Source organism: Oncorhynchus masou, chromosome 6 (assembly GCF_036934945.1).
Source record: "Oncorhynchus masou masou isolate Uvic2021 chromosome 6, UVic_Omas_1.1, whole genome shotgun sequence".
Taxonomy (NCBI): domain Eukaryota; kingdom Metazoa; phylum Chordata; class Actinopteri; order Salmoniformes; family Salmonidae; genus Oncorhynchus; species Oncorhynchus masou.
In genome coordinates this window covers 44712796-44731617 of record NC_088217.1, presented here as the reverse complement: position 1 = coordinate 44731617, position 18822 = coordinate 44712796, and the positions used below count along the sequence as shown (strand labels likewise).

Below are 18822 nucleotides of genomic sequence, written 5' to 3'. Positions count from 1 at the left end.
CTCAAATTATTAAATCAAATCTTATTTGCCACATGTGCCGAATACAACAGGTGTAGTAGACCTTACAGTGAAATGCTTACTAACAAGCCCTTAACCAACAATACAGTTTTAAGAATAATACATTAAAAAATAGATACAAGTAACAAATAATTAAAGAGCAGCAGTAACAAATAATTAAAGAGAGGTAGTAAAATAACAATAGCGAGGCTACGTACAGGGCGTACCGGTAGAGTCAGTGTGCGGGGGCACCGGTTAGTCGAGGTAATTGAGGTAATATGTACATGTGGGTAGAGTGACTGTGCATAGATAATAACAGAGAGTAACAGCAGTGTAAAGGAGGGGGGGGGAATGAAAATAGTCTGGGTAGCCATTTGATTAGATGTTCAGGAGTCTTATGGCTTGGGGGTAGAAGCGGTTTAGAAGCCTCTTGGACCTAGACTTGGCACTCTGGTACCGCTTGCTGTGCGTTTGCAGAGAGAACAGTCTATGACTAGGGTGGCTGGAGACCATTTTTAGGGTCTTCCTCTGACACCACCTGGTATAGAGATCTTGGATGACAGAAAGCTTGGCCCCAGTGATGCACTGGGCAGTACGCACTAACCTCTATAGTGCCTTGCGGTCGGAGGCCGAGCAGTTGCCATACCAGGCAGTGATGCAACCAGTCAGGATGCTCTCAATGGTGCAGCTGTAGAAACTTTTAAGGACCTGAGGACCCATGCCAAATCTTTTCAGTCTCCTGAGGGGGAATAGGTTTTGTCGTGCCCTCTTCATGACTGTCTTGGTGTGCTTGGACCATGTTAGTTTGTTGGTGATGTGGACACCAAGGAACTTGAAGCTGTCAACCTGCTCCACTACAGCCCCGTCGATGAGAATGGGGGTGTGCTCAGTCCTCCTTTTCCTGTAGTCCACAATCTCCTCCTTTGTCTTGATCACATTGAGGGAGAGGTTGTTGTCCTGGCAACACACGGCCAGGTCTCTGACTTCCCTATAGGCTGTCTCATCGTTGTCGGTGATCAGGCCTACTACTGTTGTGTTGTCGGCAAACTAAATAATGGTGTTAGAGTCGGGCCTGGCATTGCAGTCATGAGTGAACAGGGAGTACATTATGTTTAGTATGATATGTTATGTTTTGGTATGGTTGCATAAGACAGACGGTTACTTATTAAGGCAAAAACAAAAGTAGGGTGGGTGGGCATATAACGTGCAGGTCTAGCAACTGAAAGGTTGCAAGTTCGAATCTCATCACGGACAACTTTTAGCGGTTTAGCTAATTCGCATGTTTGCTAACCTTTCCACTAACCATAACCCTTTCAGCTAACTTTTCCCCTAACGCTGTTATATTTAGCTAGGTCTACCTGTTTTTTTTTGTTTTGAATAAAAGTGTTTTCGTATATTCCACATTTACACAAGGCTACTAGGCTACTACTAGGCTACTTTTACCTTCTTGCAATGCAATACTTCAACAACTAGAAACTGTGCACAAGCATGATCTAAAGTTTGGGAAAGATAACCACACTCTCACATCAAGTTCAGTATTTATAAATGCTGACTTTTGCGTGAAAACTGGTGCATGCATGTTTCGGGACACATATTTGTGGTTATGCAACGTTTATAAATGAGACCCCAGGTCTTCAGGTAGGCTATCATGAGGGCTGCCTCCTATACCAGTAGCTACTGTAGGCTTACTGACAATGCTGGAGTTTAAATAGCTTGTATTATCTCATGTTATGGTATCTATAAAAGTATCCAAGATTTACACTACTTCACCAGCTGCATAAGGCCCTGACATTTCCCCGGTGAGAGATCCCTGAATGACTGAGCTGAATACTTGCAACCTTTTTTATTTATAAAAACCCTCTTAGGCCTCACTCCCCCTTATCTGAGATGTCTAGTGTAGCCCTCATCCTCCACATACAACACCCGTTCTGCCAGTCACATTCTGTTTAAGTTCCCCAAAGCACACACATCCCTGGGTCGCTCCTCTTTTCAGTTCGCTGCAGCTAGCGACTGGAACGAGCTGCAACAAACACTCAAACTGGACAGTTTTATCTCAATCTCTTCATTCAAAGACTCAATCATGGACACTCTTACTGACAGTTGTGGCTGCTTTGTGTGATGTATTGTTGTCTCGACCTTCTTGCCCATTGTGCTGTTGTCTGTGCCCAAAAATGTTTGTACCATGTTTTGTGCTGCTACCATGTTGTATTGCTCCCATTATGTGTTGTCATGTTTTGCTGCCTTGCTATGTTGTCTTAGGACTCTCTTGATGTAGTGTTGTCTCTCTTGTTGTGATGTGTGTTTTGTCCTATATTTATAATGTATTTATTTAAAAAATAATAATCCCAGGCCCCGTCCCTGCAGGAGGCCTTTTGCATTTTGGTAGGCCATCATTGTCAATAAGAATTTAAGAATTTAAATACAAATAAATTAATTAAGTACGAGCCCCAGAGGGCAATGGACATAGGATTAGAACCATGACCTTGCATAGTCATCCCACAGGGGTGGCAGCGTAGCCTAGTGGTTAGAGCAGGTTGCAAGTTCAAATCCCCGAGCTGACAAGGTACAAAATCTGTCGTTCTGCCCCTGAACAGGCAGTTAACCCACTGTTCCTAGGCCGTCATTGAAAATAAGAATTTGTTCTTAACTGACTTGCCTAGTTAAATAAAGGTACAATTAAAAAATTGAGAGTGAGATTACCCAGATTTTCTCTGTCCATATCCATGAAAACATGGTTGAGATGTGGATAGATATCAGTCCATCATTGTACAAAAGCCAGAAATAAAACATGGTTGTTGGCTTGTGCATTTTTCTCGAACCACATTGGAGAGGCTTTGCTTTTGCTTTGCCCTTTTCTCCATATAAGGAGATATGCTACTATGGGCATTGACCGCCACCTAGTGATCAACTGTCTCGCATTAGATGAACAGTGGATGTAAACATTTGAATGGATATGATATGTTTGTAATTATGTATGGGGTATTATAGTTTCTATAATTGAAACCTCACAATAACCTGTGAATTATTTGTACAGTTACTATGGCAAACTGATCAAGCCAAAAAGAGACTTAAAAGAAGAGTACAAGCTGGAGACAACATGATATAGGGAGTAGAGACCAGAGGCCCCTAGGCCAGTGTCTCTTTGGAGACTCCCAAGCCCAGAAAGTGTGTCCATCCGGGACAGAGGCAGGAGGGAGATCAGCACACTGATGGAAGCCCAACACCATGCATTGACAGTGGTGTGGGAAGCCCTCTGTAATCATCTGTCTGTCAAAGATAAGGAACATACACACATTTCAACTAATAGGGGTTTCTGCTACATTGCAGCATTTATTTTCCACTGAACTCAGCAGCAGATATAATATAAGCTATGGGTGTTCTGTATGGCTTACACTCTCAGTAGATTCAGCCTTTGTGTGTATACCGTATGTATGTATAAAGACAGCTGGATAAGTCATGAGGTCACACTTGAAAATGTCAGATGGTTTAATGTTTGATTACAGAGGTTAGGCATTAACTTTTCAAATCAAATCAAAGTGTATTTGTCACGTGCACCTTACAGTGAAATGCTTACTTACAGGCTCTAAACAATAGTGCAAAAAAATGTGTTAGGTGGACAATAAACAAGTAAAGAAATAAAACAACAGTAAAAAGACAGGCCATATACAGTAGCGAGGCTATAAAAGTAGCGAGGCTACATACAGACACCGGTTAGTCAGGCTGATTGAGGTAGTATGTACATTAATGTATAGTTAAAGTGACTATACATACATGTTAAACAGAGAGTAGCAGCAGCGTAAAAGAGGGGTTGGTGGGAGGCACACAATGCAAATAGTCCGGGTAGCCATTTGATTACCTGTTCAGGAGTCTTGGCTTGGGGCTAAAAACTGTTGAGAAGCCTTTTTGCCCTAGACTTGGTACTCCAGTAGTAGTAGTAGAGAGAACAGTCTATGACTGGGGTGGCTTTGACCATTTTTAGGGCCTTCCTCTGACACCACCTGGTGTAGAGGTCCTGGTTTGCAGGCACCTTAGCCCCAGGGATGTACTGGGCCGTACGCACTACCCTTGCAGTCAGAAGCCGAGCAATTGCCGTACCAGGCAGTGATGCAACCAGTCAGGATGCTCTCGATGTTGTAGCTGTAGAACCTTTTGAGGATCTCAGGACCCATGCCAAATCTTTTCAGTCTCCTGAGGGGGAATAGGCTTCGTCGTGCCCTCTTCACAACTGTCTTGGTGTGTTTGGACCATTCTAGTTTTTTATTTATTTGATTTATTTCACCTTTATTTAACCAGGTAGGCAAGTTGAGAATAAGTTCTCATTTACAATTGCGACCTGGCCAAGATAAAGCAAAGCAGTTTGACACATACAATGACACAGAGTTACACATGGAGTAAAACAAACATACAGTCAATAATACAGTAGAAACAATAATACAGTAGAAACAAGTCTATATACGATGTGAGCAAATGAGTGGAAGAATGTGCAAAGTAGAAATAAAAATAATGGGGTGCAAAGGTGCAAAATAAATAAATAAAATAAATAAATACAGTAGGGAAGAGGTAGTTGTTTGGGCTAAATTATAGGTGGGCTATGTACAGGTGCAGTAATCTGTGAGCTGCTCTGACAGCTGGTGCTTAAAGCTAGTGAGGGAGATAAGTGTTTCCAGTTTCAGAGATTTTTGTAGTTCGTTCCAGTCATTGGCAGCAGAGAACTGTAAGGAGAGGCGGCCAAAGAAAGAATTGGTTTTGGGGGTGACCAGAGAGATATACCTGCTGGAGCACGTGCTACAGGTGGGTGATGTTGATGTGGACACCGAGAAACTTGAAGCTCTCAACCTGCTCCACTACAGCCCCGTCGATGAGAATGGGGATGTGCTCGGTCATACTTTTCCTGTAGTCCACAATCATCTCCTTAGTCTTGTCTACGTTGAGGGATATGTTGTTTGCTCTTTTGGTCCTGGGCTGAAGAGGTCAGGGTTTAGGTTTCATTTACACTCCCAGGGGTTTGTGAACTTCATGACATGTATCTGCTGTGCACATTAGGCATACATGGAGATGTGGTGATGTTATATTCTTCCCTTAGAGTGTCTAGCAGCATGTCATGTTATTTACTTGTTAGTACTCTGCAAATTGTTCCGCGTCATTGTCACAGCAATGTGTTTTGTTTTGACTGAATATAGAACTTTGGTTAGAACACTGAATTGCTACATGTACCTCAAACCCCATGTAGACGGATGGAGTTGTTTTCCCTCCTCAGATTCAGACCCTCTAGGAGCGAAACCCCTGTAAACGCCGGCAGAGCAGAGCCCTGTGCCAGCGACGCACTCCAATGCTGCTGAACCTCACCACAGAGAAGGGCCAACAGCAAACACCATGCAGGCCTGCACGCAGAACCCTCAGACACTTAACACTCTGACTAGCCATTCATACTAAACACAGACTTGGCCTACAGTAACACTTAAACAGCTTGTAAAGTAAGTGGTTATTACAGCCACTGTATCTGACTGTGTGTTTATGTACATGTGTGTGTATCAGCGCCACCTGGTGAGGGAAGAGTGAGGCACAGCCTCAACCTGCCCATCATCAACCCAGAGAGACTGCAGACAACCTAAGTACTGGTGGAGTACAGCTGGAGCTGTAAAGGTAAGATTCTAAAATAGCACAACCCTTCTGTCCATATACTGTATGTGTTGCTTAAGGACATGTAGATAGACTCTCCCTCCCTCTCTCTCTCTGAATTCAAGGGCTTTATTGGTATGGGAAACATATGTTAACATTGCCAAAGCAAGTGAAGTAGATAATAAAAATAAAAATGCACACTAAACATTACACTCCAAAAAAAGAATAAAGACATTTCAAATGGCATATTATGTCTATATACAGTGTTGTAACAATGTGCCCCCCTGTATGATCTGTTTAGACAGCCCAGAGAGACAGACCCAGATGACAATAAAGGGAAAGGGGAATACCTAGTCAGTTGCACAACTGAATGCATTCAACCAAAATGTGTCTTTTAACCCATCTGAATCGGAGAGGTGCAAGGGGCTGCCTTGATTGACGTCATCGGTGCCCAGGGAGCAGTTGTTGTTGGGGGTTAACTACCTTGCTCAAGGGTGTGTCTGTGTGTGTGGCTTATATTTTCATATGATCAATTCTTGTAGCACAAAGTTTTTGTGGATTTTCTCCACTCATCTTTTTGACAGTCGGACTAAACGACTGCTCATCTTTTTAATGAGGACGAAACGTCATATTTCTATTGGATGACACATAGAGAGACAATCGTCAACCGCTCATTACAAAAGGAGCAGATGACCACTCATTATGCCAAAGCAGGCACCTTCACCACCAAGGTTGGATGACTTTCACAGGGGAGACCCTGAAAATAATAAACTCTTTACCTTTTCACTGTGATCATTTGGTTTGATGCTGCTGACCCTGACTCGTTATATCCACGCTTCTACAGGCTGGGGGCAGAGGATGAGAAACATGAGTTTAGCGGTCAGAATCCTCACCGCTCTCTATCCCAAACCCTCTTTCTCTGATCTTCCTATTTCCCCCCTCTAACGGAATGCGTCACTTCATTAGTCTTGGTGGGATTTACAGTACTACCTTTTCATCCCTTTAATTTTCCATACTTTTCTCCTACCCCGATTTATCTGACTATACCCCTCTGTACATATTCCTCTTCTCATCTCCCACCTTTCATTTTAGGAATCTCTAACTCCAGGGAGGGCAGGTAGCATAGTGGTTAGAGCTTTGGGCCAGTAACCGAATCCCGAGCTGACAAGGTAAAAAACTGTCGTTCTGCCCCTGAGCAAGGCAGTTAACCCACTGTTTTATAATTAACCCATAGTTTTATAATTGACTAAAACAAGCACACAAGAAAATTGCGTTTGGAAAAAGGTCAAGATTTTGCTGTGGGCCAATGTGGTAACAAATATAACCACGGGTTGTTTTCCCCCAGGGAGGGCAGGGCCGCGACATTCCATCATAAGGAGAGTTTGTTTTGCATGGCCCAGGGTACAGACTCCGGCTACCTGGGGCAACGGGTCATGTAAAACGAACTCGCCCATTCTGACTGGGAGTGTGGCTGCCATTTTCGGACCATTCTGGAACTTTGAAGGTTTGACATCTCTCCTCTAGCAATTTAATAGGATCTCTATGGATGTCACATAGTTACATCAGTATGTGTTATTATTGGCAGTGAAGAGTGAAAAGGTAGATAGCTAAACATATTTTATTCCATAGGTCGATGCCTTTGCTGATAGAGATCAACGCCAGCCCCACCATGGGCACCTCTACAGCAGTGACAACACGCCTGTGTGCTGCCGTGCAGGGGGACACTCCCTGGGTGAACCTGGACCTCTGGCTGGACCGAGGGGTACACACTGGGGGCTTTCAGATGATATACAAACAGGTGAGATGTGTGCCTTTTAGTGAGGAAAGGGTAGTTTTAATGCATTTATTAAAGTCATTTGTTTTTGCAATGTTTATTCTATTAGGAGCACCTTAATACATACTTTTAAATTATATTATGTAAGCTAGAAGTTTACATTTGATTTTATGTTATATCTTACTGTTCCCACTACAACACAAAAATACTTAAATACATGTCATTTTGTCTTTAAAATATTTAATTGAAATACTGTAGAATTCCATTCATTCCTATGGGGGACAGTTTTTCTGGGGAGAGCCAATATGGCCGACCAGTGGCTTCAAAGCCTCTCAGAAAGTCGGAGTTCTAGAAAGATGCCAGTTTACAACTTGGAATTCCGAGTTGATGACTGTTCAAAACGATTTTTCAGTCTGAGAATTAAAGAGCAACAATAAAATAACAGTAGCAAGGCTCCTGAGTGGTGCAGTGGTCTAAGACACTGCATCTCAGTGCAAGAGTCACTACAGTACCTGGTTTGAATCCAGGCTGCATCACATCCAGCCATGATTGGGAGTCCCATGGGGCGTCACACAATTGGCCCAGTCATTTGGGTTTGGCCGGTGTAGGCCGTCATTGACAATAAGAGTAGGTTCTTAATTGACTTGCCATGTTAAATAAATACATTTGGACCATGATAGTTTGTTGGTGATGTAGACACCAAGGAACTTGAAACTCTCAACCTGCTCCCCTGCAGCCCTGTCAATGAGAATGGGGATGTGCTTACGCCTCCTTTTCCTGTAGTCCATTTACATCATCTCCTTTGTCTTGATCACGTTGAGGTAGAGGTTGTTATCTTGGCACTACACTGCCAGGTCTCTGACCTCATCTCTATAGGCTGTCTCATCGTTGTGTCGTCGGCAAACTTAATGATGGTGTTGGAGTTGCGCTTGGCCGTGCAGTCATGGGTGGACAGGGAGTAAAGGAGGGGTCTGGGCACGCACCCCTGAGGGGCCCACGTGATGAGGATCAGCGTGGCAGATGTGTTGTTACCTATCCTTACCACCTGGGGGCGGGCCATCAGTAAGTCCAGGATCCATTTGCAGAGGGAGGTGTTTCGTCCCAGAGTCCTTAGTTTAGTGATGAGCTTTGAGGGCACTATGGTGTTGTACGCTGAGCTGTAGTCAATGAATAGCATTCTCACGTAGGTGTTTCTTTTGTCCAGGTGGGAAAGGGCAGTGTGGAGTGCAAGAGATTGAGTGATCTGTTGGGGTGGTATGAAAATTGGAGTGGGTCTAGTGTTTCTGGGATAATGGTATTGATGTGAGCCAGCCTTTCAAAGCACTTCATGGCTACAGACGTGAGTGCTACAGGTCAGTTGTCATGTAGGCAGGTTACCTTGGCGTTCTTGGGCACTGGGACTATGATGGTCTGCTTGAAACATGTTAGTATTACAGACTCGGTCAGGGACAGGTTGAAAATGTCAGTTGGTCAGCGCATGCTTGGAGTACATGTCCTGGTAATCCGTCTGGCCCTGCGGCCTTGTGAATGTTGACCTGTTTATGTTGACCTTACTCACATCGGCTACGGAGAGCGTGAGAACACAGTCGTCCAGAACAGCTGGTGCTCTCATGCATGCATTCAGGGCTGCTTTCCTCAAAGCGAGCATAAAAGGCATTTAGCCCATCTGGTAGGCTCGCGTCACTGGGCAGCTAGCTCGTGGCTGTCCTTCCTTTTGTAGTACGTAATAGTTTGCAAGCCCTGCCTCATCCGACGAGTGTCAGAACCGGTGTAGTAGGATTCAATCTTAGTCCAGTATTGACGCTTTGCCTATTTGATGGTTCGGTGGAGGGCATAGCGGGATTTGCTATAAGCGTCCGAGCTAGAGCCCCACTCCTTGAAAGCGGCACCTCTAGCCTTTAGGTCAGTGCTGATGTTGCCAGAACATATCACAGAACATATTCCGGTCTGTGCTAGCAAAACAGTCCTGTAGTTTAGCATCTGCGTCATCTGACCACTTCTGTGATAAGCGAGTCACTGGTACTACCTGCTTTAGTTTTTACTTGTAAGCAGGAAGCAGGTGGATATAATTAAGGTCAGATTTGCCATTTGGAGGGTGAGGGACAGCTTTGTACGCATCCCTGTGTGTGGAGTAAAGGTGGTCTAGTTTTTTTCCCTCTGGTTGCACATATAACATTCTGGTAGCACTTAAATCCATTTTTACCTAAGTTTTCCTGTTATAAAGACTGGGGACCAATTAATCTCACTAGGAGGCTGTGTGTGTGGGTGTTTGAGTGAGAATGACAGAGGAGGCAACCAGTAAAAGCACAACTCCAATCAATATCGACACATTGTGCCGACACCAAAGATCCATTCCAGACTCTGATGTCAGGAGGACTTTGAGAGTTCGGTGTTAGCCAGACTACCTCTGCCCTGAATAAGAGGTTATACAGATGTTCTCTCTTGCTCTCTGTCTATAGGCAATAGGGAGGTGCCTCAGTATATGGGGGTCAACTTCCTTGTTGAGGGCTCTCAGATCAAATGGCCCGCCGTCATCCTAAAAAAACATCCAATTCCCCGGAGCCTCGAACCAGACGGCATCACCAAAGGAAGGACAACGAGGCTGTGGCAGAGAAACCCAAGCCGGCCTCTTCTAAGAGGTGGCTGAAGGCTGTGGTACGACACCTCACCTCTGTCATCAGAGTCCAGCCCCTACTGTCTCCTGAGAGGCTCCTGGCTGGAGAGTCCTGGAGTTTGCAGCGCCTGAGCCTTGTCAACTCCCTCCATCTGTCACCCAGTCCCATACCATGGACTGCTGATGGAGACCCCGGGTTATAAGGCCCCAGGTTTATAAGCCCCCTGCTGTCCCTGATAGTTACAAAAGCCATTTCCTTCCTCTGGAGGCCATCAACCTACAAGACTCAGACAAGGAGCCCCCTGCCCTGTTTGTGCCCACTCCTCTGGTACCCTATGCTGGGATCAGGTTCCAGAACATCTCCAGGCACCAGAACCTCACCCATAGGGTGATCAGGACCATATGTGCATGGAGGGGAACTTACAAGAGCTCCTGACAGAGGGGGGTATTGGACTACTGTTGCCTAATGTTTTAAGCAGTTTTTTGCAATCAGCCATTGTAGGCCTACCTCGTTATAATAAAGTCAGTATCGAATCCACTTAGCTAGATTAGCATTTCTGTATAATAAACACTGTGATTTAGATAAAAGTGTATGAAGCTACAGTGTAGTGTAGCCTTTGTCCGACTTGTTGGCGCTGCTGCCTGCGTGAACCGCTGACGTATACAAGGACTTCGCGGGCGTCCACGTTGTGGAACGTGCGCGCAGCTGATCTTTCTTTATTTGCCAGGAAAAGATGGCAGCATCCGTGTGCCGAGTCGGGAGCACCGTGGGTCGAGCCCTAGCCAAAGCACGTAGCGTAAGTATTCAGGAACATCTTGGCATTTAAGGGGTCTGCAAAGGAAAATAAAGTTGTTGGTTGGTATCTGCATTTCTTTCACCACAGCGAAAAAAAAGTAAGCCCGTGGCTGTATACAGACAAAGTGATAGCTAGCCGGTAAGCATTATATTGGAGTTAGCGCAAGGTCAACTGGCAGGAAAGGCGCAACACATCACTGTAGATTACGTAATATGAGTGGAAATGTTGACATCATGTCAGTTAACCTATACCTGGGTTTATTCGATTTTAAGAACTAACCCAAGGTCATTGTCCTTAACGTTGTCCTTAACGTTAGCTATTCGGCCAATCGTTAACCAGTTAGCTAGCAGATGTTGGTTACCTCTTGTCCTGCTAAATGATGTCGGTATACTTTAGTAGTCGACCAGTTGCTTTGCTGACTGGTAATCACATTCCACTGGCCATATGTTAAGTTGAACTCGCTAGAAAGTCATTATATGATCTTAGCTAACTATGAAGTTTAGTTTGACTTCAAACTGTAGTGGGCTGCTATGCTAGCTAACCGGTGAAGTGTTTTCTTGACGGACTGAAGATAAAAAATAGCCCCTCACTGTTACCCCCAACGTATTAGCTAGCAAGGTCGACAGGCTGTACGTGTAAATTGGTAGCTATCACTTATTGTGGGATCAAGTCAGCAGATCACCCCACAAGCACTTTCTCTGGTCCATTTAACCTTTTTATTGGCCATGATGACATTGAGTTGGTAAAAAAATATTTTGCTGTCTCTTCATCCCATTACTACAAATTATTTCAGCAATTTCATACATGTAATCCATACACCAGCTGTAGTCTTTATCAACACAACCAAATTAATTTACTATTTGCTGAAGAATCTATTCACAGCTGACTATCCTCTCCCTCTAGCCCATCCTGCTGTCTCTACGGCGTGGCCAGGCGACGGTGACCTACGCCCAGAGCCTTCTAGGAGCTCCGGAGACCCGTCTCACTGCCCTGGACAATGGCCTGAGGATCGCATCTGAGGAGACTGGACACGGCACATGCACTGTAAGGACCTCTGCTGTGTCATTGATTATACAGTCTAAGTACTGTTCATAATGGTTTTGGGAAACATTGCGTAATACAGTCACATTTCAGATGAACCTGACTGTATTTGTTAGCGCAGCATGGTATGAGTTCCACCTGTACTCTCTCTCAGGTTGGGTTGTGGATCAGCTGTGGAAGTCGCTACGAGACTGAGAAGAACAATGGAGCTGGGTTCTTCCTGGAGCATATGGCTTTCAAGGTACATAATAGCTGTGACATCTGTGCAATCTACCTTGAGTCTCATAAGAGATTTCACACTTAACTACTGCATCAGACTGTCCAAAAAGCATTTGACACTTTTTTTGTTCTCCCCCTTTTCCCTTTGTTTCTTTTCCCCAGGGGACAAAGAAGCACCCCCAGATGGCCCTGGAGCATCAGGTGGAGTCCATGGGTGCTCACCTGAGTGCATACACTTCCCGGGAGCACACTGCCTACTACATGAAGACCCTGGCCAAGGACCTGCCCAAAGGTGAGCCAACCAGACACCTGCAGACACAATGAGACCGGAATAAGGAATGGATGTTTATAAGATGTGATAATTCAGTGGTGTGTATGTGGGGTTCTTTATAAGCCCCTCGTCATAGAGATTGAGCGAGTGTGTTTGTGTATATACAGTGCATTCGGAAAGTATTCAGACCCCATCACCTTTTACACATTTTGTTATATTACAGCCTAATTCTAAAACTGATCATTGTTTTTTCCCCTCATCAGATCTACACACAATAACCCATAATGACAAAGCAAAAAAAAAATTTTTTTTTTTTAGACAATTACATTTACATTAGTATTCAGACCCTTTACTCAGTACTTTGTTGGAGCACCTTTGGCAGCGATCCTCTCAAGCTCTTGTCAGTTTGAATGGGAAGCGTCACGGCAGCTATTTTCAGGTCTCTCCAGAGATGTTCGATCGGGTTCAAGTCCGGGCTCTGTCTGGGCCCCTTAAGGACATTCAGAGACTTGTCCTGAGGCCATTCCTGCGTTGTATTGACTGTGTGCTTAGTGTCGTTGTCCTTTTGGAAGGTGAACCTTTTCCCCAGTCTGAATTCCTGAGCGCTCTGGAACAGGTTTTCATCAAGGATCTCTCTGTACTTTGCTCTGTTCATCTTTACCTCGACCCTGACTAGTCTCCTAGTCCTTGCTGCTGAAAAACACCCCCACAGCAAAATGCAGCCTCCACCATGCTTCACTGTAGGGATGGTGCCAGGTTTCCTCCAGAGGTGACACTTGGCATTCAGGCCAAAGAGTTCAATCTTGGTTTCATCAGACCAGAGGATCTTGTTTCTTATGGTCTGAGAGTCCTTTAGGTGCCTTTTGGCAAACCCCAAGCCGACTGTCATGCCTTTTTTCTGAGGAGTGGCTTCCGCCTGGCTACTACCATAAAGGCTTGTTTGACAACATCTCTGCAGCACTCCATCCAATCTGGAAGGTTCTCCCATCTCCACAGAGGAACTCTGGAGTTCTGTCAGTGACCATTGGGTTCTTGGTCACCTCCTTGACCAAGACCCTTCTTGTATTCTTGGGGACCTTGAACGCTGCAGAAAAGTTTTTGTACCCTTTCCCAGATCTGTGCCTCGACACAATCCTGTCTCGGCGCTCTACAGACAATTCCTTTGACCTCATGGCTTGGTTTTTGCTCTGACATGCACTGTCAACTGTGGGACCAATCAATTGAATTTACAACAGGTGGACTCCAATCAAGTTGTAGAAACATCTCAAGGATGATCAATGGAAACATGATGCACCTGAGCTCATTTTCGAGTCTCATAGCAAAGGGTCTGAATACTTTTTGAAAAACCTGTTCTTGCTTGGTCATTATTGGGTATTGTGTGTAGATTTAGGTAAATATGTAATTTTATAAATTTAAGAATAAGACTAATGTAACAAAATGTGGAAAACATGAAGGTGTCTGGATACTTTCTGAATCCACTGTAGTTGTTAAGCACTTGTTGCCTTTTGGTCAATTATACTGAACAATGACTGTGCAGGGGCCATTTGAGGGCATAGGCCTACCCATTTAGCAGCCAGGCCCAGCCAATCAGAATGAGTTTCTCCACAAACGGGCTTTATTAAACCAATACTCATCACCCCTCACACCCCCCTCAGACGAACCCGCGGGTGATGCAGCTGGATGAGGCGGTCCTGGCCTGTGGTTGTGAGGCCAGTTGGACTCCCTGCCAAGTTATCTAAAACTACTTTGGAGGCAGTTTATGGTAGTGAAATTAACATTAAATTCTCTGGCAACAGCTCTAGTTGACATTCCTGTAGTCAGCATGCCAGTTGCACCCTCCCTCAACTTGAGACACCTATGGCATTGTGTTGTGACATCTGCACATTTTAGAGTGGCCTTTTATTGTCCCCAGTACAAGGTGCACCGGTGTAATGATCACGCTGTTTGATATGCCACACCTGCCAGGTGGATGGATTACATTGGCAAAGGAGAAATGTTCTCTAATATGGATGTAAACAAATTTGTGCGTATAGAACATTTCTGAGATCTATTATTTCAGCTTATGAAACATGGGACCAACACTTTACATGTTTATTTTTGTTCAGTATAGTTTACTGTGCATGTCCTCTAGTTATTGTCGTGGCTATGTGTGTATATATATGTGTGTGTGTGTGTGTGTGTGTACACTGAATCAGTACTCTATTCCCAGCGGTGGCGCTGTTATCCGAGGTGCTGCAGAGCAATGTCCTGAGCGAGGCTGACATTGAGCAGCAGAGGAGTGTAGTACTGAAAGAGCTGGAGGAGGTGGAGGGCAGTCTGCAGGACGTGTGTCTGGACCTGCTGCACGCTACAGCTTTCCAGGGCACCCCCTTAGGACACAGTGTTCTGGGGCCATCCCAAAACGCCAGGTACACACACACCCTGAGCCTACCAGGGAATCTTATTGGGTCAGAGCATGCTAGGGCCAAGCCAAAACCCTAGGGAAAGTCCCACATACCCGTTACAGCATCCTGTTCCACTTCACAGCACTCCCGAGTTAGTTTAGATCTGTCTCTTCCCTTCAGGACTTTGAGTCGACAGGATCTGGTAGATTTCATCAGCAGCCACTACAAGGCCCCCCGCATGGTGCTGGCAGCTGCTGGAGGTATGTCTCCCATACATTACCACTGCCATGTTAAGGCTGTGTAGAGAGGTATAATATGCAAATACAAACCGGCCCTGATTGTTTTGTGTGTTTGTGTGTAATGTCGTCCTTGTTTGTAACGGCTCACTGCCTGTCTCCTGTGTAGGTGTGACTCACGAGGAGCTGGTTGGGTTGGCCAAGCAGCACTTCAGTGGCGTTTCCTTTGAGTACGAGGATGATGCTGTGCCTGTTCTGTCCCCCTGCCGCTTCTCTGGCAGCGAGGTGAGGAACGCTCCGGTCTCTCTGTGTCTGAATTTACAGATGTCTGAACAAGGGTGCAGGTATCCCATCAGGTTTTATTCTTTGTCACTTTTACCCCCTTTTTCGTGATTACAATCTTGTCTCATTGCTGGAACTCTCTAAACGGGCTCGAGAGAGGCGAATGTTGAGTCGTGTCCTGTAATACGTCCCGCCAAACTGTGCTTCTTGACACTAGTTCCCTTAACCTAGAAGCGTCAATGTGACCGAGGAAACACCGTTTAGCTGATGATCGAAGTCAGCCTGCAGGCGCCTGGCCCGCCACAAGGAGTCGACTAGGGCGTGATGAGCCAAGTAAAGCCCTCCCCCGGCCAAACCCTCCCCTAACCCGGATGACGCTGTGACAATTGCTGAATTCCCTGTAACGGGATGGAACCCCAGGCAGTAGTGATGCAGTGCCTTAGACCGCTGCGCCACTCGGGAGGACCGAAGCTTTTCTTCTTTGTTCTATTTAGATTGTTCATATTGTTAACCCTGTGTTGTCTCCCTCTTTGTAGATCCGCATGCGTGATGATGATATGCCCCTGGCACACATTGCCATCGCTGTGGAGGGTGCCAGTGCCGCCAGCCCAGACATTGTGCCTCTCATGGTTGCCAACTCCATCATTGGCAGCTATGACATCACTTTCGGTGGTGGAAAGCACCTGAGCAGCCGCCTGGCTCGTCTAGCCTCAGAGGAGAGTCTGTGCCACAGCTTCCAGGCCTTCCACTCCTCTTACAGCGACACTGGTCTGCTGGGCATCTACTTTGTCACCGACAAACACCACATCGACGACATGATGCACTGGTCACAGAACGCATGGTTAGTTGGGATTTACAATGCGTACACTCAAGCGCTACACATGGATGCAGTCCTGGTCGAACACTTGTCCTCAGCCTGTGTCCTTCTACCTATTCAATTTGATAGTATTGACCTGCCTTTTTCTTTCTCTCCCTGAAGGATGAACTTGTGCACCACAGTGACAGAGAGTGACATTGCCAGAGCCAAGAATGCCCTCAAGGCCAGCCTGGTGGGACAGCTCAACGGTAAGATCTTTACCTCATGTAGCCCATAAGAAACTTCAATGGCCATTTCAGAAATGTTCTCATCTCCAGCACCACCCCAACATCAACATGTTTAAAAATGGCGCATTTGTATTGAAAGAGGAAGATATGTGTTTCCAATGACATCGGTATGCATCATGTGATTTTAACCAATTGTGAGTAGGTGATGCCTACTAATTGGATGATTTCATTGGAAATACTCATCTTCCTCTTACTACAAAACATAGAAATGTGCTGTTTTTTTCCCATGTTAATGTTGGGGTGGTACTGGAGATGACATGGTGCACTAGTACTCCTTGGTCCCCACTAACACTGCCTTACTGCTCTCCTGTAGGAACAACACCGATATGTGATGACATCGGCAGACATGTCCTGAACTATGGCCGCCGTATCCCTCTGGCCGAGTGGGATGCCCGCATTAACGTGAGTACAACCCCCTTCTCTGCACCACACATACGGCTGTTACACCCTCCTACCACCTAGAGGGTGCTACTTCTGCGCCTCTCCCCCCCCCCTTCCCCCCACTGCGCTCACCCATATTCTTCCTACCACCTCTGTCCCTGTCTCCCCCTCAGGCTGTGACACCCAAGCTGGTGCGTGACGTCTGCTCCAAATACATCTATGACAAGTGTCCCGCCGTGTCTGCTGTTGGTAAGTTATCACGAGGGATGTTGACTTAAATCGGTTAGCTGCCGAAAAATACATTTGACTGGTTATGCTTATCGGTCTCTAGGTTTAAAAAAAAAAAATAAATCTTATCACATGCGCACAGTATACAGAGCCTAGTTTGAGAAACGGAATAGCCTATCACCTGTCAGACTGCACAAGAGCAGCTCCTCAAAACGCCGGTACAGGAGTGACGTGCTTTCGTAAGCCCAGTCATTGCGCAATCAACCGGTTAATGATGGTTGGTAATTCGGTAGAGAAATTTGCATCCCTAGTTACCGCACATCAATATTCCTTCCAAGCAGCCTTTGCACCTTTATCCTCTTGTCTAGGATAGAGTCTGGAAGTCCGGACTCTATCCTTCTCTCATCTGTTTATCTCTGTTGTACAGGCCCCATTGAGCAGCTGCCTGACTACAACAGGATGCGCAGTGCCATGTACTGGCTCCGCTTCTAAGATCCCCCATAGTGTTGCTATGCTCCTCCACTCCCATACTCCTACCATCACTGCAAGAGTAAAGAACCGAGGACTGCCTCAGCTCATTAGCACAGACCGGTATGGACTCCAGGCCTTCTCTCCATCTCTCCTCTCACTACGTCAGTTCTAATTGGTTATGAGGGAGAGAACCATGGTGTGGAGGGTGTGCATAAGTTGTGTTCCATTTCCTTGTATTTGTCGCTGATGATCTTGGAAGATTGTAATACAGAAGATGTATTATCACTGAGCCTTTTCAGGCACCTGGTACTGTTCTGGGGACACCTGAACACATCCAGTGATGCATATACTTTACAATCATAGCACTGTACAACCAGTTGTTGAGAAGTATTTATGAATTGAGGCAATGTTTTGTTTCTGTCCTATTGTACATAAACTCATTCTGACATTCAAGTAAAACATGTGAGTCATTGTCCCACACACAATTAGATTAGTAAGAATTAACATGTTATGCTCTATCCTTGTTTTTGTATCAAATGGCATAATTCCAGTATTTAGTTAGTCCCTGTTCTACTTCAGCCACAATGGTTGGGTTAAAACTCGTGTTCCTCTGACTTGAGCTGCAGGGACCACTTCTACCCACCAGAGGGGCAAGATGACTCCAGTATGAACTGATCTTCTAGTAGCGTCAATGGTATGAACACGCTTTATTGACGAGGGAGGAGATTACCAGTCATGAAATGACATGTCTTCCAATGTTTGAAATATGACCTATGAATATCAAATATTAAGTAGATTACAGAGCTCTCCCATTGTGGCTGATTGGATGTCCCCACAGATTAGTTAGACAAAAGGATAACAGTGATGTGACACCCTGTCACTAGGGAAGAGTAAACAAGGGATATGTACTGTAACTTCACGGAGCAAAAATAACCAATTTAAAAGATTTTACAGTTCATAAGGAAACCAGTCAGTTGAAATAATTTCATTAGGCTCTAATCTATGGATTTCACATGACTGGGAATACAGATATGCATCTGTTGGTCAGATGTCTTATAAAAAGGTAGGGGCATGGATAAAAAAGTGTCTGGTGTGACCATTTGCCTCACTCAGCGCAAAATCTCCTTCACATAGAGTTGATCAGGCTGTAGATTGTGTCCTGTGCAATGTTGGCTGTGCGAAATTGCTGAATATTGGCGGGAATTGGAACACGCTGTTGTACACGTCAATCCAGAGCATCCCAAACTTGCTCAATGGGTAACATGTCTTGAGTATGCAGGCCATGGAAGAAGTGGGAAATGTTCAGCTTGCAGGAATCATGAATATGTCCTTGTGACATGTGGCCGTGCTTTACCATGCTGAAACATGAGGGGGATGGCAGATTAATGGGCCGGCCTCAGGATC

General features: G+C 45.3%; 1 protein-coding gene across 1 annotated transcript; it reads left to right on the top strand.

Annotated features, from left to right (window-relative positions):
• The first annotated feature begins 10674 nt into the window (after nucleotides 1-10674).
• On the top strand, nucleotides 10675-17877 carry LOC135542111 (cytochrome b-c1 complex subunit 1, mitochondrial-like). Its single transcript, XM_064968770.1, has 12 exons — nucleotides 10675-10801; nucleotides 11705-11845; nucleotides 11997-12083; nucleotides 12224-12353; nucleotides 14542-14740; nucleotides 14897-14976; nucleotides 15122-15237; nucleotides 15771-16075; nucleotides 16214-16299; nucleotides 16652-16740; nucleotides 16893-16968; nucleotides 17375-17877. Exons 1-12 carry the CDS (start codon nucleotides 10739-10741, stop codon nucleotides 17437-17439), a joined length of 1437 nt encoding a protein of 478 aa, XP_064824842.1. The 5' UTR covers nucleotides 10675-10738; the 3' UTR covers nucleotides 17440-17877.
• The last annotated feature ends 945 nt before the right edge of the window (nucleotides 17878-18822 follow it).